The following is a 22803-nucleotide window of genomic DNA, read 5'->3' on the forward strand; positions in this document are numbered from 1 at the left end:
CTTTGGAAAAAACAAAACAATAAAACACAAAAAAGACCCTCGTTGGGGAAATACATGCCTTCCCTCTTCCTTTTTCCTGGTGTGTCTACAGCAGCACTTGTCCTTTTATTCCTCCGTATCACCTCAGATGCTACTTCCCCCTGCTTCTTTCTCCAAGGCCACCAACTCCTTCGCTCTGCACAAGGTTCTGTCCTTTTAAACCAGTGGTTCTCAACTAGGGATGACTTTGCCTCCCAGGACACACTTAGCTATGTCTAGAGGTATTCTTGGCTGTCACACCGGAGAGCTTCCATCTAGCGTGTAGAGGCCAGGGATGCTGTTAAACATCCTACGATGCACAGAACAGCTTCCTGCCGTGGAGAGTTACCCCAAATGTCAGGGGAGCCCAGGTTAAGAAAGCCTGTAGCCTTAGTCTGGGACCTTGGTCATACTCCATCTTGTCATCCAGCGTCTGCATCCTCTTTTCTACAGCTGCTCCGTGGAGCAGTGGTTTTTCTTTGTGGGGCTGGAGAGATTTGATCATTTCAGGCTGTCCGCAGTGCATAGTGTAGCAGAAGCAGGGCTAGTAACACTGGACTAGGACTGCGCGTCTGGGTTGAATCTGCTTTAGCATTTATTCCGAGATTGTGGTGCTGCTCTGGCTGGGTCCTCACTTCTTTCTCTAGACAGAAGGACTTGAACTAAAGAGACTTCTAGCATTTCCTTCATTGTTAGCCTTTCCTAATTCAGTGCCAGGATTGTAGTTGCCGAGGTTTGGTTTGCGTTGTTAGTGGAGATTGGGCAGAAGCTGATTGTCCGTTGGGGAGTAAGTAAGATGTGGATGGAGACCACTTCGTCGGTGAGCCTGACTGTATAAATCGAGGAGGCAGAAGTGGAGTCTGAAGGGTGTGTAGGCTTTTTACCCCCTTTGTCCAGAATAAGGTTTTTCTATGCACTTTTCAAGGCAGAGCCTCTGTGGACAGGGAGGGAGTAAACACACTAAAAGGAGAATGGTCGTTACTCAGAAATCTGAATTCTATCTTCATTTTTTTGTGTGAACACTTGGAATGCAATCATCATTTAATTAGAGTATTAGTTTGCTGGGGCCGCCATAACAAAGTGCCACGGACTGAGTGGCTTTAAACAACAGAAATTTATTGTCTCACTGTTCCAGAGGCTGAAAGTCTGAGATCAAGGTGTCAGCAGGGTTGGTTTGCTCTGAGGTCTCTCTCCTTGGCTTGCAGACGGCCGCCTTGTCTCTTCCCTGTCCCTTCACATTGTCTTCCTGCTGTACCTATCTGTCCAAGTTTTCTGTTATAAGGACACCAGTCACACTGGGTCAGGACCCATGCTCATGACCTCATTTTAGCTCAGTTATCTCTTTAGAGCCTCCAAACATAGTCACATTCTGAGGTACTGGGGTTAGGACTTCAATATAAGAATCTGTGGGTGGACGATTCAGCCTGTAGCAGTTGGGTAATATTTCATGGGAAGTATAGGGGCCTTTTATCTTTAAGGCATCAGGAAAATTGTTACTCAGCTTGTTTAGGTATATTTTTGTATACTATATTGTGGTTCTTATTTTTTTTAACCTCCCAGTCAGTGTGTGAATGTAAAACCTCTTAATTTTATAAGTTTAGATACTAATTTTAGTCAAGGAAGGTAGAGTGCCTGCTCTTAAATTACACTGTTTTGCACTTGTGTGTCCTTACCTGCTCAGTACTAAAAACTCAGGGTATTTCTCTCGTTGTTTAGAAAGTTCTACAGAAAATGGTTGGACCTGTCGGCCTGCGTCTCTGAGGGTGTGTTTGGGGACAGGGTTTCTGGATAACCAGGTGTGGACTTTCTCCAGCAAGCTTTCAGTGATCCTTCCAGCCACTAGAGGTCACTGGCTCCCCTGGTGACCTGTTTTGTTGTCCCAGCACCTCTGGGAATCCCAGCCTTCCAACACCTGTGGGAACTTGAAAGTCTAGATTATCGTTTCTCAGCTGACATGCCAGGAACGTTTGGGTTCATGTGGAAAGTTAGCTTTTTGCTACAAGTGGGAGCACTTCCTGTTGCAGCTGCACCTGCTGGGGTTGTAGAGTGGGAGTTGACTTGCTTCCAGTGAGAGCCCAGAGGTGTAACTGGTGCCTGTCACTAGCCAAGGAAAGAAGACATGTCTTAACTTGGCCTCAGGGGTTCAGTAAAGGGTGGTCAGGTGGCTGAGCTGTACCCCGTAAGGAGGACACAGTGCTGAAGAGTATCCAGGTGAGCTCTGCCGACCTCACTCTGCCCTTGACCTATACCGTAGGGCACCCAATGAGTTCATCTGAAGATGGGCTTGCACACCAGAGATGGTGGATTTACAGAGTGGTGCTGTCTCTCATGACACCAAATGCCCCCAACCTGTCAGTTCTGTTTGCTGTTGTCGTTTGCATCATAGTTACCTTTATTCTGCCCTGCTTCCCCCCCCTCCCCCACGAAGACTCTGAGTTCTTGGTGGGCACGGTAGGGCTGGCAGCAGGTTGTGCTCTCCGCCTGCTTGGTGTGCAGCCTCCCACGCAGGAACTGGAGAGAAGCCGAGTTCACTGTAGAAGGTGAAGGACAGACCTCTACTGCCTGTCTTCCCAGAAAACTCAGAAACAGCTTTAAATGAGCAGCTTTAAATAGTCTAGCCCAAGTTACAGTTATTCACGAAACCATGTGCACGCTCGTTATTACCCGTCCTGTTTGGTAGCCCTGGGCTCCTCTCCCTGCCCGCTGAGAACTGCCACGGGGAGAAGCAGCGCTGCGGGTAACCTCAGGTTAGGGCACCTGGAGGCTGTTTCAGCTAATTGCCGAGCTGCGTGGAGTTACTTAATCCTTACGGTAGGGGTGGAGTTGACTCAACTCCTTTTCCACCAACAAACATTTCTTTCTAGCTGTCGTTGAAGTGAATCATCATTATAAGTAGCCAGCTCGGGGGCATTCCTCGTCAGTTGTGTTAAAACTTGCTGGTGGTGGTTCCCGAGGATCAGCAGAGGTGTGAGTGGGCAGCCCTTCAAAACCGGGAAGGAAGCTGGGGCTGGGAACCCAAGGGTCGTGGCGGTAAAGTCCCAACTGTGACTGCAGCGCTAGCCCCCCAGACGCTTTCCGGCGGGAGAGATGGCTTGCTTTTCATGAGCCTTGAGGACAGCTGTAGGTAAGGATAAAGACACCACTGTCTGCTTTTATTATATGAATGCACAACGTCTGCTGTTGGCACAGAGTTTGCTTTCGATGCAGTCCTTTTTGTATCGGTGGCATTATTCTAGCGCAAGATTTCCCCTTGTAAATTACTTCTTCTTGGTGTTCAGAGTTCCCTGTAGTTGATCAGCTTTGCTCTCCGTATACACAGACAGGACGGCAGCAAAAAATGAAACTTGAAAAGAACTGTGGTCTGAATTCTCCTGATTCTCTCCTCTCAGCTTTCTTATCTCTGTCTTGGCTATTTAGAAAAATGTACACTTTTGATTCCGAAGTTGAGAGCACCGTGGATACTCTTGTTTTCTTTTCGGAAGTAATGGAAAATGTCGACCACTTAAGTTCTGTGAATGTTGTTCTCTGATTTAGAAATCACTGGTTGGGGAGGAAACAGTTATGTTTTTCTTCCTGTTTTGTTTTGGATCTCTGTTTTCTCTGAGTATTTCTGACTTAACAATCTCACTGGAGAAGAGGGAGACACCAGCTGTACTTGGTCTCAGATGAAATCACATCTTAGGTCATGAAATGGTTTGCTTGGAGAATGATTTATGGTTTATATCGGAAGTTTTGGTTGGTAATGATAGAAATCTTTAATGTTTGACTTACATGACTTATTCTAAATGCATTTGTTATTACTGTTATTGTTATTTTTGATTGGACAGAGCAAAAGTTTAAGCCCAGAACATATTCAGCTGGTTTCCTTTTAGGTTTTCTTATCATTTTCCCACCCTCACTACCCATACGTATGGATATGCGTTACGATTAACACGTGATTTTTGTTTCTTTACTGTCTCATTTGATGATGATTCATAAACTGTTAACTAGTTAGTGTATTTCTGTGTGTTGCTAAATGGATTGGAGCGCAGGTCACACCTTTACATGAACGAGCCAGGTTACGTTCAAGAAAGTGTTCCTAATGTCAAATGATGATGAAAAGGTATCAGCAAGGTGAAATATGCAAAGCCTGTAGTCAAATCCGAGTTATTCTTTATTTCACATTGTGAAGTATGTTGTTTACATGTGTTCAAGTTAGATTGTGCCCATCAAAGAAACAGCAAGCAACTAAACTATAAGAGGGAGTTTGAAGGACTTACGTGGTAGTGCCTCCCTCCCCCCACCACCTTTTCTAAATGTTTGTGAGGAAGAGGTGAACTTTCATTCCCATGGGAATTTGAGGAAGATGATGGTGAAATTTTTAAGAAGACAGGAAGAGGAAATGCTTTCTATTTAGACAGGAGAAAAGCAGTGGGAACGGTTCTCATGTACAGTTGTTGCGGGTTTTTTTTTTTTTTAATTTAAAAAGGCTTTTTTTGTGTGTGGGGGGAGTCTTGTAGTGCAGCTAAATGTTGATTTTAGAAAACACCACATTTAGGACATTCTCTTATCACTGCGGACTGTAACTTAAAGATATCAAATGAAGGCAGGGACAGAATGATGGGAATTTGTTAGGAATGTAAGAGTTTTATTCTGACGTGGTTTGTTTGGTGGGTATGGGGAGCCCTCTGTACTTACTGACAGCATCTTAGAGGCAGTTGATAAGACTTTGGGGGTTATGACGGTTGCGTTGGGGCGGGAGGGTTGTTCTGACTTTTTGTGGTTCATTCGAGGTAGTACATCAGCCTGTACTTCTGAGGGCGTTTCCGAGTCGATTTTCAAGAGCTGCCACGCTTCTCACCTTGGCAGAAGTCTGTTCCGCCTTGTGATTTCCCTCCTGTGTGTTTTGAGTTAATGATGATTTAATGCTCTAGCAACGTCGAGGGCTTCTCGTTGTACAGGTGGGCTTGTAGCCTGCCTGCCGGCCTCTCCCCTCGGATCCCAGGGGCATCTGAGTTCATTCACCTTCACGGTGATGGCAGAAGCACAGGTTCCCAGGTGTTTTCAAAACCTATCTCAACCATGTTTTCAGTGGCTCAGAATTCCACCGAGGCTCACTTGGCATGCCTTCACCTACAGTCAATATTTGTGTGCCCTCCACCCTTGGCTGGGTTTTCTCTATATCCAGGTAGACGGGGTCACAGGTAGGCAGCTCCCCGTGCCATCCCGCCCGCTGGCCAGGACTTGGGGGTCGGGCCTGGCTGAGACCCCCCAGCTGCCCTCCAGGAGTCAAAGATGGCTGGCTTTGTTCCTGGCTCCTCTAAAGGCCTGAGGTCTAGATCGTAGAGAAAATCCTTCCTGCTTCAGTGTTGTCGCCAAAACAGCATGAGCCAAAAGCATCACGAGATCTTTCCAGATAACCACCAGCTGTACTCTCAGCTGTTGAGAGAGCTGTGAGCTGCTTATTCATCTTAGAAGAGTAGCTACTGGGAAAAAGGTTAAAGTGCCAGCTCCCGGTTGACATTATCCCTGAAAACAAAGGCTTGATTCTCCTGCTCCTAGAGAACGGACATGTCCGTGGAAATTTTTGGAACAGCACATGGGCACGTGGCAGAGCGTCACCTCCCAGAGGCAGTTAGCGGTGTCGCTTCACACTAAGTGGAAACTCAGAGATGATAGATTCCGGTGGGGTAAATGGAGTTGAATAGGAACCCATTAAAAAAGCACCACCTGCAATGATGTAAGCTGTCCTGCTCACCGCACTGTTACTCATCCTGCCGCTGCAGGCAACCGGGTCACATGTGATCGTAAAGCACCTCTGACTCAGGTCAGTGACTGGAAACGCCGTCACATTACGGAGGGCATTTGGTCACAGAGTCTGGACCAGAGGCCAGGTGCAGTCCTGGGGCTGTGATCTGTGGGAGCATTTTCCAGTGCAGGGACTTGAACGTGCAACTCAATTAACAGGGTTGGCGAGTTGATTTTGTCCGAGATCTGCCATGCTAAGTAGACTAGCCTGAGACTCAAGGAAGTCTCCAGCTTCGTTAAAGGAAATGGTGTGGCGGGCTTTAAGGCATTTTAATATGTCCCACGTTTTCTTCCTTGCCCTGTTGTGTTGAGGTTTTTCAAGGGCATAATTGTATGTGAAGTTAGTGAGTGATATGTCTGAAGGACACTGTCCTGTCTGATAATATGGTGTGTGACTATTTTAACTCATCGACAAGGTTATTGAGGACATTTGTAATACTGTGTTCGTTACTTTGAAATAATTCGTCTTCTCCTTATTCTTTGAGTCTGTCAGTGACTGAATATTTATTATCTTTGTGCTAGACATTGAGGGGTACCTGTTTTTCACTTATGCTTGGCAGTTTTTGTGGACCTAAAATTCTTTTAAAAGGTTGATTGCTTCTTCCCCTGTCTCTTATTGTTTTCACTTGATTTTATTTATTTATTTAGATTTTATTTTTGAATACACACTTGAACAGCCCTTAAGCTTGGGGCTGAGTGAGGATGGCAATCAAAGACAATTATGATTTGATTGATGGGTGAGATTAATCAAACTGGCAAAAATAGGTCCCCTAATTTCGTTAGCTAGTTAAAACATTTTTTTCTTTTAAATTTTTTGTTCCTAAACGGGAGGCCACACACTGAAGATGGAGCGATTTTCCCTGCGTGTGTGTGTGTGCCAGTGGAACTCTGTTTCCAAAGGAAATAAAGAACTTAATGGCTAGAAAGATTATGTAAGCTGAAAGGTATGCCTGTCAGAGAAAGAGAGAGTGAGTGAGAACGAGAAGACCAAACCAGGGCCCTGTCACTTACCCGGGACTGCAAATCCCGGGAGATGAGGCATCACCCACTGCAGGGCTGTTGCCATGAAAATTAGATTTTGAGCATGACACAGTACAGAAAGCTTTGATGACAAAGCCAGCAATAACCACCAGTTCAAGGCTGAGACCCACGGACTCCCCAGCGAGACTCAGCAGAGCATTTGTGGGTGAGGCACCCCAGCCCTCCCTGGCATCTGCCCAGAGCTGCAGGCCTCCTGCAGTTGCCCCATCCTAGGTATGGACCGCATCATAATTAAATCACCCTTTTGTCATGCTTGTGAACAATCTATATTTAGCTTGGCTGCTTTTTGTGGGGGAGGGGAGAAGTGTGGGCAGAGAACAAACTAAAAAGCAGTTTGTGAGCTCCAGATGAAGAGCACACCAGTAAGGGTCTAAACGGCCTCCCATTCTTGAGGCGAGGCTTTGTTATTTATTCAACAAATGTGCCCTGGAGCCCCTTGGGGGGCCACTTGGGAGCTGGGTGCTGGGGAGGCCAAGTGCCCATCGGTGCCCGGGCCCTCGGGCCGCATAGCATCTGCAGGGAGCTTCAGCCGATAGTAACCAAGGGAGCGTATAATAACCAAGCATGGGAATAACAACTGCATGGGTGGACAAGCCTTTTTTCCTTTTCTTTCACATGGTAGTTTCTAACATTTTCCAGTATGGCTGTTTTTGGTTAATTTGAAAGTTGTGGCCGACTCTAGGATAGTGGTTAGAAAACCTGCTTTAAAAAACCCTTTAAGGGCTTCCCTGGTGGCGCAGTGGTTCAGAGTCCGCCTGCCGATGCAGGGGACGCGGGTTCATGCCCCGGTCTGGGAAGATCCCACATGCCGCAGAGCGGCTGGGCCCGTGAGCCATGGCCGCTGAGCCTGCGCGTCCGGAGCCTGTGCTCCGCAACGGGAGAGGCCCGTGTACCGCAAAAAAAAAAAAAAAAAAGACCTTTAAAACATCTTTCCCATAGAAAGCTATGCATTATTGTGCCTAGAAGGGTAAAAATCCACCACTGATCTATTAGAGCAGAATGAAAAGATGTTTCCTGGAAAAAAAAATTCTGCCCATCAGACATGTTTATCTCATCTCATGCATGTTGGAAGCCAGGCACATGCTCATCTATGGAGTAGCCCAGAATGAACGAATTATTCCACCTTCTAAGCGGTGTGGCAGCCTAGATACAGAGGCAAAGGGTTGAACTTGGGGCTGTACCGTTGACATGACACAAGTTCTGTCAGTTGCCAAATGGAGTCATGTTAAGTTACGTGACCTCCAACATTGAGCTCTCATCTTTGAAGTCAAAATTGATTTTAGCGACTTATGGATCCAAGCCTTGGAATGGCTTGTTACTATTTTGAAAGTATAGGTGAAATACTGAGAGGGACGGGTGAATGTGAACACGCGCAGAACAGTACATTTATGAGATGCCGTCCATACTGCCTGCACTTAACCCAGCATCCCTGAGAACGAGACATTGTGTTCCGCGTTTCTTAGGTCGTCAGGGCCACAAGTTCCCCTGCTGTGCTCGGGGGCAGGGAAGCGGTGGGAGGACTCCAGACACCTGCAGCTCACCAAGCGCTGAAGTAAAGGGTTGGAGGCCTCCCTTACCATTTGATGAGATTAACTGATAGCCATCATGACATCCGATTATTTCCAGTTTCAGGTGGCGGAACTAGAAAACAAACTTGGTGTGTCTTACTCCAGGGTGCATGCCCTCAATGACGTTGCTATGTTACCCTAAATCAAGTAAACCAAGGCAGCCATTAAAGAAGGAAAAAAAATCCTATATTTGTCAAATGTGCGACTGTTAAATTTTTGTGAGCGTCTTCCACTTAATGATTTCTCATTTCCTGCAAGTCATTCAAAAATCGCTGTTTCGGACAGGTCCCGGGACCACCCTAATAAACAGCAACCAGTGCCTCCTTCCACCTTCCAATGTCAGTCCCCTTTGCCTGCTATGTTTCTTTTCTCTTCAGTGTTTGTCATCTGTATGTTTACCACCTGTTTCCCCTTGCTAGAGGGGAAAGTCCACAAAGGTAGAGGGTTCACATGTTTTCTTCCCTGGTGTATCTCAGGTGCCTAGGCCAGTGTCTGTGACGTAGTAGGTGCTTCTGAATGTACTGAGTGAAGGATCCGCAGAGGAAACCAGACACTTGAGCCTTGAGGGGCCGTGAGGGGAGCCACCGGGTGCCCTTGTGGTCCTGACTTGGGTAATCAGGAGGCTGTAATTTCTTCTGAGTCGTCCATACTTTGAGGTGAGTTGTCTGCAGGTGGCCTCGCCCCATCTTTAAGCATTAGTAGAATGGAATTGGCTGGGTGGCTCTCATGACCCTGAGGGGAAAGTCTCACCGCCAGCCTTTCTTACAGACTTTCTCCACAGGTCAGGGTCGAGCTTCCGTCTTCGGTCACACAGAGAGCTCTGCTCGCTGGGGACTGGCTCCGTGGGGCTCCTTGCAAGCTGTTCCTCGACGTGGCAAGAGTTTTACCCATCGTGGGTTTTCCCTGCCTAATTGCCACTCTGGTTTTCAGCATCCAGCATGCTGTGGTTGCATGTTCCACTGTGGTCTTACTTAGCCTTAATCCTTTATTAATTGCCTCTCATTCAGACTCCCTCAGAGCAGATAAGCCTTCACTTTCGGCTTCCGCTCCATTACTATTGGATTTCTTGGTTTCAGCCATGACATGAGAAAAAGAACCAAGAAATTGTGAGTGAGGCTGTTGTATTTCCGTCCGATTTACCCCTCTCTTAGCGGTATTATGCTTGCAAATAATAGAGACGGCCGCTGCCCAGCGCGTGAATTCTGGGTGTTCCGTGATTCGTCTAGTGCTATTTTCCAGTCTTTGTTTACCACGGAGCTGGAGGTTTACCCACCGCACCACACATCACCACCACACACCCCCGTGCCTAACCTGCCCTTGGGCCATCACTGTACCCTGTAAAGCAGTTACTTGTGGGAACCTACTGTGGGACCGAATGTCGTGTACGCAAGTGACCGGGCCATGGCCCTGTTCTCAAGGAGCTTCTAGGCCAGTCGCAGTAGCGGACACATAAGTAAACGACGGCTGTACTAGGCGGATTCTGCCAGCGGGCGTGGGGTTTGGCATTAAGAAGCCCTTCTCAGAGACAGTTGAGCTGCTCTTTCAGGTCGAGTGGGGGTCAAGTGCAGACCGGGTGGGATCAGGGCATTTCCAGCAGAGGAGAAAGGTCATGGTGTGATCGGAGAGCTAAACGAAGTTCCCCCTTGGCTAAGTGTGGAAGGCACATGGAAGATGACCTCGGAGGGGCAAGCAGAGGCTAGAGCCGGGCAGACCTTGGATGCCACAGTCGTCTGGACTCTATCTTTGAGGTTACAAAGAACCAGTTCAGAGTGGGTGATTCCCATGTGTTTGGCTTGGGTGATTAGGGTAATACTTGGCTGCATTAAGAAGATTTGGAACAGAGGAGGTGAGGGCTTGCGGCTGGGGTGCATCATCACCGGGTTGGGATCACCAGAAGGGTCCCCTCTTTGCTTTTCTGGTGCTCAAGCTTAGGGTCCTGGCTGGAGTCAACGTGGCTGCCACTTAGCAGTTCATAGTCATGGAAAAGGAGCCGGATGTGAGCCCACCCAGTGAGCACTGTAGCATGAAAAGCAGTCAAAGGCCTTGAGGGGCTTCCCTGGTGTCGCGGTGGTTGAGAGTCCACCTGCCGATGCAGGGGACACGGGTTCATGCCCCGGTCCGGGAAGATCCCACATGCCGCGGAGCGGCTGGGCCCGTGAGCCATGGCCGCTGAGCCTGCGCGTCTGGAGCCTGTGCTCCGCAACGGGAGAGGCCACAGCAGTGAGAGGCCCGCGTACCGCAAAAAAAAAAAGATAAGGCCTTGGGGAGCACCAACATATAAACTTGTTTCTCCAGTCTGGACGTCCCAGTCTGAGCTCTTTATGTGAAATCCGTGCACTTTTCCACACCTGCGGTTCTCTCCTGAATGAGCTGTATTCTAATCACCCTTAGAGCCTTGCTACACCCACCTGCAGTATCGCCTGGGAGCTTGTTAGGAATGCAAATTCTCGGGGCTCACCTCACACCTCCTTCATCAGAATGCATTTAAACACAATCCTCAGGTGATTGCTATGCATGGCAAAGTGCTGGAAGCCCTGCTGTAGAACATCTTTCCCAATCACATAAAATGAGGGGGCTCGTTTCTTCTGTGTTCTCCATAGGAGGACCTAGTTGCCTTTTAAAATTTTCTCAAAATTACAGACTGTCGAATATGTAGAGTGTAAATCTCATTAGCAGCTAATAAGCGGCCTCTGGCTAGAATGCAGAGCTTGCCCTCTCCGTGCTGTTTCTCGCATTCTGATCGCTCTGTGTTCCTTTATAAGGAGGTTCGCTGCAAACAGGCATGCTACCTGCATGCTCACTTGCTTGGGGTCATCGAACACACTTTCCCCCCAATGACCCAGTGAAGAGAGAGATTGCATCTCACTTTTGTGGTGACACCGGCCACATCCCCAAGAAGCTTCTATTTGATGTAATTATGATCACTGTTGGATGGTACCTCCATCCATGTCAGCTGCACAGAAATTATGTTCAATATCTTGTAATAACGTATAATGGAAGGGAGTCTGCAAAAGGATATGTATATACATATACGTTATATATATAACGGCATCACTTTGCTCTACACCTGAAACTAACACAGTATTGTAAGTCAACTATACTTCAATGAAAAATTTTGAGGTTAATTACAGTGAATGTTTTCTCAGTAATGTGCCTTTATTAAGGGCTGTTTAAGAGTTTGTTTGGTGTGTGAAAATTCACATCTATGATGAAGTTTACACATCTTTATTTTGAAGGGAAACCTTTTCAGGCTTGGGGAAAAGATCAGCGACAGACGACAAAAGCATGAAAAAAGACAGTGAGAACTTGTACAGTTGGAATAAAAGTTTATAGTGGTGCATAATGAGCTGGTGATACATTTTTTAAATTTATTTATTTTTCATTAATTTTTATTGGAGTGTAGTTGCTTTACAATGTTGTGTTAGTTCCTACTGTTACAGCAAAGTGAATCAGCTATAGGTATACTTATATCCCCTCTCTTCTGGATTTCCTTCCCATTTAGGTCACCACAGAGCATTGAGTACAGTTCCTGGTGCTGTCCAGTAGATTCTTATTAGTTATCTATTTTATACATAGTTTCAATAGTGTATATATGTCAATCCCAATCTCGCAATTCATCCCAGCCCCCTTTCCCCGTTGGTGTCCATATGTTTGTTCTCTACATCTGTATCTCTATTTCTGCTTTGCAAATAAAATCACCTGTACCATTTTTCTAGATTCCACACATATGCGTTCTCATACGATATTTGCTTTTCTCTTTCTGACTTATTTCACTCTGTATGACAGTCTCTAGGTCCATCCACATCTCTGCAAGTGACCCAATTTCATTCCTTTTTATGGCTGAGTAATATTCCACTGTATATGTGTATCACATCTTCTTTATCCATTCCTCTGTTGATGGACATTTAGGTTGCTTCCATGTCCTGGCTATTGTAAATAGTGCTGTAGTGAACGTTGGGGTGATGTGTCTTTTTCAAGTATGGTTTTCTCAGGGTATGTGCCCAGTAGTGGTATTGCTAGGTCATATGGTAGTTCTATTTTTAGTTTTTTAAAGAACCTCCATACTGTTCTCCATAGTGGTTGTATCAATTTACATTCCCACCAAAAGTGCAAGAGGGTTCTCTTTTCTGCACACCCTCTCCATCATTTATTGTTTGTAGATTTTTTGATGATGGCCATTCTGACCCGTGTGAGGTGATACCTCGTGGTAGTTTTGATTTGCATTTCTCTAATAATTAGTGATGTTGAGCATCCTTTCATGTGTTTGTTGGCAATCTGTATATCTTCTTTGGAGAAATGTCTATTTAGGTCTTCTGCCCATTTTTGGATTGGGTTGTTTGTTTTTGTTTTGACATTGAGCTGCATGAGCTGTTTGTATATTTTGGAGATTAGTCCTTTGTCAATTTCTTCATTTGCAAATATTTTCTCCCATTCTGAGGGTTGTCTTTTCAACTTGTTTATGATATCCTTTGCTGTGCAAAAGCTTTTAATTTTAATTAGGTCCCATTTATTTATTTTTGTTTTTATTTTCATTACTCTAGGAGGTGGGTCAAAAAAGATCTTACTGTGATTTATGTCAAAGAGTGTTCCTCCTATGTTTTCCTCTAAGAGTTTTATACTGTCTAGCCTGAAATTTAGGTCTTTAATCCATTTTGAGTTTATTTTTGTGTATGGTGATAGGGAGTGTTCTAATTTCATTCTTTCACGTGTAGCTGTACAGTTTTCCCAGCACCACTTATTGAAGAGGCCGTCTTTTCTCCATTGTATACTTTTGCCTCCTTTGTCATAGATTAGGTGGCTATAGGTGCATGGGTTTATCTCTGGGCTTTCTGTCCTATTCCATTGATCTATATTTCTGTTTTTGTGCCGGTACCATACTGCCTTGATTACTGTACCTTTGTAGTATAGTCTGAAGTCAGGGAGCCTGATTCCTCCAGCTCCGTTTTTCTTTCTCAAGATTGCTTTGGCTATTTGGGGATTTTTGTATTTCCACACAAATTGTAAAATTTTTTTTCTAGTTCTGTGAAAAATGCCATTGGTAATTTGATAGAGATTGCATTGAATCTGTAGATTGCTTTGGGTAGTATAGTCATTTTCACAATATTGATTCTTCCAATCCAAGAATATGGTATATCTCTCCATCTGTTTGGGTCATCTTTGGTTTCTTTCATCAGTATCTTATAGTTTTCTGTGTACAGGTCTTTTGCCTCCTTAGGTAGGTTTATTCCTAGGTGTTTTATTCTTCTTGTTGCAATGGTAAATGGGATTGTTTCCTCGATTTCTCCTTGTGATCTTTCGTTGTTAGTGTATAGGAATGCAAGAGATTTCTGTGTATTGATTTTGTATCCTGTGACTTTACTAAATTCATTGATTAGCTCTAGTTGTTTTCTGGTGACGTCTTTAGAATTTTCTATGGATAGTATCATGTCATCTGCAAACAGTGACAGTTTTACTTCTTCTTTTCCAATTTGGATTCCTTTTTCTTCTCTGATTGCCATGGTTAGGACTTCCAAAATTATGTTGAATAATAGTGGTGAGAGTGGACATCCTTGTCTTTTTCCTGATCTTAGAGGAAATGCTTTCAGTTTTTCACCATTGGGAATTATGTTTGCTGTGGGTTTGTCATATATGGCCTTTATTATGTTGATGTAGTTTCCCTCTATGCCCACTTTCTGGAGAGTTTTTATCATAAATGGGTGTTGAATTAATGATACATTTTAAAAGTATGAACTCCCTTTCCTGTTTATAAGTGGTTATCAACAGTGTAATCAGGTATCTGGAATTAACTGTTCTGTTATTTTCTCCCTTAGTCCTCAAACATTAATACTTTTTGTGTCCTTTAGATTTGAATATTTAAGTTTCTCACACAAGAGAAGTGTGTGAATTCCATAAGTCATTTGTTAAAAAGTTTTTGCTTTTGTTAATCGTAAGTGACTTATAACGTTAGTTTGGGGTGTTAGGTAATATTGCTGAAAATGAGGTTCGCTGTGAAGCTTTTTTTTTTTTCATTTTCTTATTTCTTTGCATTTACTTGAGCTCATAACTCAGAACAGTTTAGGAAATGACCCTGTGGCTCCCACCCTGTGGAAAGTGAAGAAAATGAAGGAAGTGTAAGAAAATGAGATTTGCACAGAAAATACATTCTGTGTCTAGTTGATCAGTATCAGGTATGTGTTGAGAATTCCATGTTTTGGCAACTCAGGCAAGACAAAGTTTCCAAATGTGTGACCCTGGGAAGAAGTTACATGATGAGTAGGAAGTCAAGCAACGGAGAGATACTTACTCAGGGCGTGTTCTCTGCACAGTTCTATGGAGAATGCAGACTTGCCCAAGAAGTAGACAGTGGCTATAAGTGACTTGCAGCTAGTTTAAGAATGTAATATTAAGATTTACACACTTGAAAAAGGACAAACAATACAGAAAGGCACGTGAGTCAGCAGCAGAGGAGTGGCCTCAGTAGTCACGACTTAGGAACGCAGAGCACAGGGAGGCTGGTTATTATAGGGTGGTTTGTTCTGGGAAGATGAGGAGGAGGTGCTGGCTGCCTGGAGCCTGGAAGGATCGAGGATTTCCACAGGAGGAAGAGGAGAGAACAGAAGGGATCTCCGACAAATGAGTGTGCACCAGGGGTGAGTGGGCTGAAAACTTCGAAGGTGGTAGATAGGCATATTTGGGGAATCAAACACATGTGGCTGTTACTGCAAGGAGGTTTAATTGGATTCTGCACTTATTGCCTAATAGAAATTTTGAAGCATAGGGCAAAAGTAAAACAAGGATCCTGTGTTATGTTTAAGTGTGCCAGAGGTCTGACCTCCATAGTTATTATGGGAAAGGCACGTTTTATTCTACGTAAATTGTCTTAATCTGTCCCTTGTGTTCTTACCCCATGATTATTTACCACTTTCTCCTTTAGGGTCGCAGGGACAGGGAGAAACACATATATCCATAAAACAAAGTCATCTAGGGCTTCCCTGGTGGCGCAGTGCTTGAGAGTCTGCCTGCCGATGCAGGGGACACAGGTTCGAGCCCAAGCGTCCGGAGCCTGTGCTCCGCAACAGGAGAGGCCACAACAGTGAGAGGCCCGCGTACCGCAAAAAAAACCAACAAAAAACAAAGTCATCTAGTAGCATAAACTGTAACACCCTTACAAGGTGGGGGTGGGGTGGGTAGGAAACACACCTTCTGTAATTCTAGAACCTACCCCAGGCTCTCTTTAGAAGTCCTTTGGTATCTAGTCTCATCCAACTTGGTAACTTAAGGGAGGATTTAAAAATATCTGAACGCAAGGAGAAATCTCCTGGGTGTATCCAACTTTGAAGATGTGGTAAGGGACTCTGCTCTTCACACTGGTGAGGAAGTCAGTCAAGATTTTTAATGCTGATGAAGGCTTCATTTCTTCTGTACATTCCCTTCTTGACAACATATGGGTCCTGGAGATCCGAATGTGAGTACCTACCATGTATTTATCTGCGTAACTGGGAAAAAAATAGGTGCTCCATGACATTCATCTTCCTGCCATTGGGGTGGAGCTTCATCATAACCCAGCCCTCTTTCTATTGCTCATAGTTTTTTCTTCCTGCCATAATGCTGTGAAGCATAATTGATGGTGCCTCTCTTTTAAAATTCTATTCTAAAAACCCTTATGGTGATACAGTACAGAACTTGCCGTAATGGGAAGGTCAAGTGTCTAGTGGTTTGTTTGTGTGTTTAACAGTCTTGAAGATAAAACTTTAAATATTTGGCCAATTATTTAAGAGTTGAGGGGATGTTTTTGTTTCCCTGAGCAATTCTAGGATTTCACACGCAGTTTTTTGCGCTTTTGAGAGCAGTGTGAACGTGCTGGGCAGGGCGGCCTCTGTAGTAAACATATTTTAACTATTATTCTGCAACCTAATACGGGCCCATAACCCCATGCAGTTCGAAAATCCAAAAAGCCCTGGAAAGAAAACATTGTTGTAGGTTTGTAGGAAACGAACTCATTTGGTGGCAAAATCTGACCTCAGTGGACTTGGGAGTATTTCTGGTTTTATCTAAAACACTTAAGATAAGTATTTGTCCATGTTGGCTGTGGGTCCTGCCCCCAGGCCCCTACTGGGAATGTTATGCAGTAATTGGAATAGTTAGGACGATCTAAAATGAGAAAAAAATCAGAGTTCTGGAACACATTTGGCCGCAAGTGTTTCCAATAAAGGGTGGCTTGTGTCCTAAAGCTGCCATATGAAGTACCACAAACAGCGTGGCTTAAAATGTAGAAATGAATTGTCTCACAGTTCTGGGGGCTACGGAGCTGAAATCCAGGTGTTGGTGGGGTCATGCTGTCCCCGGGCTCTAGGGGAAACTTCCTCTTCTCTTCTCTCTGGTGTTGGAGCAGTCCGTAGCATCCCTCCGGTCGCGTGGCAATCTTCTCCCTGTGTCTTCATTCCTGTGCGCATGTCTGCGCAAATTACCCCTCTTCTGAGAGCACAGTCATGCTGGATTAGAGTCCAACCTAATGAACTCATTTTCACTTGACTACCTCTGTAAAGACCCTTTTTTCTAATAAGGTCACATTCTAAGGCTCTGGAGCTTCATATCGTTTGGAGGGGACACAGTGGAGCCCGTAACCCAGGGAATGGTTTCACAAGGAGCTGCTCCATTCTTGCTGCATTCAGACCAGTGCTGATTTCAAGACCCTTGCCTCCTGACTTTCCTGGTGCCCTGACAGCTGCTTCACTGAATGGCTGTCACTCGGGAGCTGTCTATTCAGACTTGAGAAGCTGCCACATCTCGTGTTAACCTCTTGTAGGGCAGGAATCCCTTCCCCTCAGAGAATCTTGCCCATGAGAAGAAAGATTCTTGCATTGAAAACTGGACTGGGGGGCTTCCCTGGTGGCTCAGTGGTTGAGAGTCCGCCTGCCGATGCAGGGGACGGGGGTTCATGCCCCGGTCCGGGAGGATCCCACATGCCGCAGAGCGGCTGGGCCCGTGAGCCATGGCCGCTGGGCCTGCGTGTCCGGAGCCTGTGCTCCGCAACGGGAGAGGCCACAACAGTGAGAGGCCCGTGTACTGCAGGAAAAAAAAAAAAAAGAAAACTGGACTGGGTACCTTTGGCACTACCATCACTCCCATCCCTGAGAAGTCTAGAAGGTTCCTACCTGCGTTAAAAGAAGGATTGTGCAGAAAGTCTTTAGGACGGTGCTTGGCACGTAGTAAACACTTAGGTAGAGAGGTCGCTATTGGTGTGCATAGGAGCTGTTGACCTGTCTCCTGGGCTGTCCTTGGATTCCTCTTCTCTCCACCACTTGCCCTGTATACCCAGGAATATTGGTCCCATAAGGCTGCTCTCGGCATAGTTGTTGTTTACTTATCTGCACGGCAACTCCTTCTTTGAGACCTTTGTTCCTGAGCGCCGAGCCCTGCAGGTCTCAGCAGTGTCCATCGCTGCTGTTGAGGGCCCCTGAGAACCTCCGAACCTGCGCCCGCCTTCAGTCCTCGCACCCAGAGCACGCAGTGACAGTAGACGTCGAACGCAGGCTGTGCTCTGGACACCCACGGCTCTTCCACAGTTAATTAAAAGCATCTTTTTCTCCCTGTTTAGTTAATAAAGGCTGAATTCCCTGAGTAGTTCTGTGCCTTAGAATTTGCCCTCTTTTCTAGTTCCACACAGCTCGGTGTTGATTCCACTTTGGCATCAAGGTCAGAGTTCCTCTGCTTGAGCAGCGTTGCTTCTTTTGCGCCCTAAGAGCACAGGTGAGATGAGCGGAGGAATGGGCTTCAGTGTTAGAGTGATGACTTTGGAAGTCTGTTCCTGTACTTGGTGATTTCAGTGTGATAATATGTCTGCGTACCTGTTTTTTTAGGCTACCAACTTTATAAATTGGGGGAGTGGAGGGAGCTAGTTTATTTTAAAAAGAAAGAAAGAAAGAAAGAAATATAATTGAGCAGTTACAAAGGTATCTTCACAAGAAGTTTGAACTGGCTAGACTTCTCTAACTATGAGGGAAGTAGCTGAGTGGGTATCAGTGCCCACCAGACTCATGTCAGGAAAGAGAGATGGGTGAGGTAATCACGTCTCAGAATTTGTCCCCTTGCCTTATTTCCTTCAGAACTGAGTTCCTGATAGGCTCTTATAATTACAGGGTACTTGCAACTGTCCTCTTATTACAAGACAGTGTTTTTAAAACATAGACAAGAACTGACTTGCCTTTACTCAGCTGCCCCACCGCACCGCATTGAACTAATAAACAAAGTGGTGCTGATTGTAAATTGTAAATACAGGTAGGCCATGTAAGTTGCCCTTTCTATGACCCCAGTAAATGTGGGCAGTGTCAAGCGGTCAGAGAAAGCCCACCCAGAGAGGCAGAGTCTTGGGCACAGCAGGTACGAGCTGTCTGTACCCTTCTCCCATCCTCTCAGGAGTGATGGCCTGGGTAGTGGAGACAAGTACTGAGTTGAATGAGCTCATTCTCCTGGATCCTGGAGAAAGAAAGAGGAAAAGACAGAGTCTCAGTGGTTCCCAAAGCGGGGTGCCCAAATGAGCAAATTGTTAGAAATGCAGATTATCAGGTTCTACCTCGGATCTGAATCAAAAACTCTGGGGGTGGGCCCAGCAATCTGTGTTTTAACCAGCCCTCCAGGTGATTCTGATGCCTGCCACAGCGAGAGAACCTCTGCACGGGAATTCCTTACGTCTGCAGGCCTTCTGCTGGCAGTCCAGCCACCGTGGTGATGCCGTGTGCTGGAATCCACACGTCTGCACTGCAGCAGAATCCTTGTCTTAGTGCACGTACAACGTGGAGGGTGTATGGAGGTATTCTGAGTTGTTCTAGTTAATCATTACTGTGAGCAAACACCATCAGAGTGTAGGTCCTGCCAAGTGAATGTAAGAATGAAACCCTCAACAGGTACTTGGAAAAAGGTGAGCAGTAACCTGTTTTAAGAAGGGGGAGGGGCACTGATGGGGAATATTCGAATGTTTCCATGATATAGATTTGTGGTTACCAAGGAGTGGGGAAGGATTGGGAGTTGGGGATTAACGGACACAAACTATTATATGTATGTATAACTGAATCACTTTGCTGTACACCAGAAACTAACAGAACATGGTGAATCAACTGTACTTCAATGGAAAAAAAAGTTCCGATGATAAATCTATTCAACCTCATAATTTGTCGTAGCATTCGTAGTCTCAGTGACACAAGACTTCTGATGTGGTGACTTTGCCTGTGCCCCACGTAGATTGCCTTCTCTGGCCTGGATAGTTAATAGCTTGAGCACATGTCCTTTCTCTTTCTGCTAGAGGATAGAGTACATATTGTGTAAACAGTAGAACTGGACTCTGTGGTTTTCAAAGAACGTCTTTAGGGAAGATTTAGCATTTAGGTCCCACAGTCATTTCAGATCCATGGGACTCCTAAGATTCAAACCCGTTGTCAGCCAGCCCAGGATTCTTTTGCCAGGGTGGGGCCTGGAGGAAAATATTGGCAGAGGGTGTGGCTCTCCTTTCTGATGGTGATATGGGAGAGCCATGCACAGTGAACTCTTCCTTGATAGCTATTTCTGCATCTGTTATTAACACATTTGCCCCATCTGTAGAGCTCCTGCCTGACCTACCTCTTGGAATTCCTGTCCGTTTTACTTCTGTAGCGTTGTAGAAGTTTATTACCCTTTGTGCTAAACAATTTGCATAAATATTTTCCAGCTGATAACCCTTCTCTAGGCAGGAATTCCGATAGGTCTGTGGAGCATTTGGTAAATGAATATACAAGTATATTAGGCATAACTTGGTCTTTGTTTGAAAACTTACAGCTTTGAGGTTATATTAATTATTCCAGTTAAATAGTTAAGATCAGTAAAAGCTGATAATGAAATAAGAATTTAGTTGTGTGGTAAGTTTGAAAGTGTACATATATTATACTGATTCTGTATTGTCCTGTGGATATATTTCCCATTGGACAGTCTTCTGGGACCTTTTCTTAATGAATTAAATGCACACAGGTAAATTTATTGACAAAGACCAAATGCTCTTTTAACTAACAATAGTAGGACTTGTGTGTTTGTGTGTATGTATGTGCGTGTATTTAAAAACACTTGTTTTACAGATAAAATCTCTGTTCGTGAAACGATGTCTGTGGGGCTGTGGTGGGAGGTAATGCGGAAATGATTCATTATACAGATTTTTGTTTAGTCAGAGCTTTTAAGGACTATTTAAAGTTTATATAAAGTGAACTTGAGCTCTACATAGTCTTGGTGTGAGTACCTGTATATACTCCTGCGGTTTTAGTTATCCTGAGTCCTTAAAGTAGGTATCCTTTGGGTTCGGATCCTACTACTTTATGCTGGACTAGTCCTCGGAAGGTAACAAACATGACTACTCGAGTAAAGGTTGAAGAAAGTGAGTAAAGTCCTCTGAAGGACTTCCTGGTGGTCCAGTGGTAAAGAATCCGCCTTACGATTCAGGGGACACGGGTTCGATCCCTGGTCAGGGAACTAAGATCCCACATGCCGCGGGGCAACTGTGCGCCACAACTACTGCGCTCACACACCTCAACTGGAGAGCCTGTGTACAGCAAACTACAGAGCCCATGCGCGCTGGAGCCTTTGCGCCACAACTGGAGAGAAGCCCGCTCAGCGCAACAAAGATCCCATGTACCGCAACTAAAGATCCCGCATGCCTCAACGAAAATCCCGTGTGCCACACCTAAGACCTGATGCAGCCAAAATAAAAATAAAGAACTAATAAATAAATCTTTAAAAAAATAAAATAAATAAAAGTACCTCTGAACTATCCTACAGCAACTTGAAATGAATGATGTATGTAATTATAGTATTTGCTATAATGGTCTCATTTGGCTGAAGATTTCCATAATGTCCATAATGTTTATTGCATATTAAGAGACAGGACTACTATACTACATGAGGAATCATGCAAAGTAGTTTTAACTTTCTTGTACCATTTCTGATCTGAGAAATCCACATTTAAAGCATCTCATCATGGGTTACTTTTGGGTACTCCACCTACATTAGGCAGCAAAACCCTCTAAGCTTTGTAAACACTCTCAGGTTGTTGAATAACACCTGTCTGTGTGCATGTGGTTTGAGTATGTGCACGTGCTGTGATGTGTTTCTGAACTATATTTTCAGAAGATACGCTTTCGTGCAGTCTTGTCTAATCAATTTGGAAAATTGGTAATTTCTCTTAGAAGTGCATGATTTGAATTGCTGAGTGGTGACGTGGTAATTAAACATCACTTCGCTGGCAGGGGTCCCACAAATAGACACTATTCCAGTGGTGATGAAGCATATTTCACCAACAGGATCCTTAACAGGGATACTAAGAAAGGGCATTCCTTTTTACTCCACTGAGTGTGTTTATATACCTTTCTTTAAAGGCTCTTTGAGATGTCTTGACCTTGTTACTTGAAAAGGAAGGTGGTGGTTCAAATAGCAACGGACGGTAAATTTGTAACGTTTACCCCACTGTACTTTATCAGCACAAGTCTGGTATGTTTAACTTGAATTTTCTGGTTGTTGCCATTTGTTTGGGACCATTTCCAGTGAGACTTCCCTGGTGGGGAGGGGCAGAGAGGCTGGCCATAGGGACTGCCTATGTCACCTTGCGGTCTCAGTGTTCCATCCTAAATAGTGACCATCTCTATCATTTGGAATATAGAGAGAAATGAAAGGAAGAAAAAAATCACTCATGGTCTCATAAATGTGGTAATAAACACTAGTTTATAGTTTGGTATATTTATAATGCAGTAGGTGTATATGCTTTTACAGTTTAATTCTAATTGCTAATGTAGTTTAATTAAAAGTTTTGAACTTCCTTCGTCAACAAAGTGTAGGCAGCTACATCAAGTTCCTCATCAATACCATCTTAATGGCTCCATAGCATTTCACGTGCACGTATGTACTAGGATATTATCTTTTCTTTATCCATGAAATGGGGATTACTAACATCCTGCTTACCAGGGTTATTCTGAAGATCAGAGATGGTGTATACATAAGGCACCACGCACAATGCTGTGCACTCAGAAAGTGCTTAATAAATGATACTGGAAGTTATTATTTCTGTTCATAAGATGGTCCCTGCATTTCAGATCATCTAATAAACATAAAAATTTATGACTTTTTTGAGCTCTTAATATATGTATATAGCCAACTTTCATAAAGGCGACATCTGCATATTATATGCGTTCACTCTTGTCTGACTTTGGTTTCTCTGGAGCAGGGGTAGACAGCCTCTTTGAGGGCAGCATCTGTTTACCTCTATCTCCCTGCCTGCCACTTTTTTGACCTCCCCCCTTGGTGTCCACCACAATCCCTTGCACATGGTGGACACTCTATTTGAGGAATTAATTACGGAACAGTTTCTGATAAGGGAGCAGTTTTTGGTTTCCCTGTTTCC

At 44.7% G+C, this 22803-nt stretch overlaps 1 protein-coding gene across 9 annotated transcripts in view; it reads left to right on the forward strand.

Moving 5' to 3' along the window:
* Nucleotides 1-22803, forward strand: part of NEDD4L (NEDD4 like E3 ubiquitin protein ligase) — a 344189-nt gene that overhangs the window by 160591 nt on the left and 160795 nt on the right. The window contains exon 1 of one of the 9 annotated variants that reach the window (XM_027118615.1): nt 2930-3142. The exons of the other annotated variants lie outside the window; for them this stretch is intronic. Coding sequence (XP_026974416.1) covers nt 3120-3142 — 23 coding nt within the window. The 5' untranslated portion in view covers nt 2930-3119. Of the gene's footprint in view, nt 1-2929; nt 3143-22803 lie in introns of those variants that run through there. 9 annotated transcript variants of the gene reach the window in all.

Source organism: Aethalodelphis obliquidens, unplaced genomic scaffold, assembly GCF_003676395.1.
Source record: "Aethalodelphis obliquidens isolate GAN/ISIS:26980383/991018 unplaced genomic scaffold, ASM367639v1 scaffold19, whole genome shotgun sequence".
Classification (NCBI taxonomy): Eukaryota; Metazoa; Chordata; class Mammalia; order Artiodactyla; family Delphinidae; genus Aethalodelphis; species Aethalodelphis obliquidens.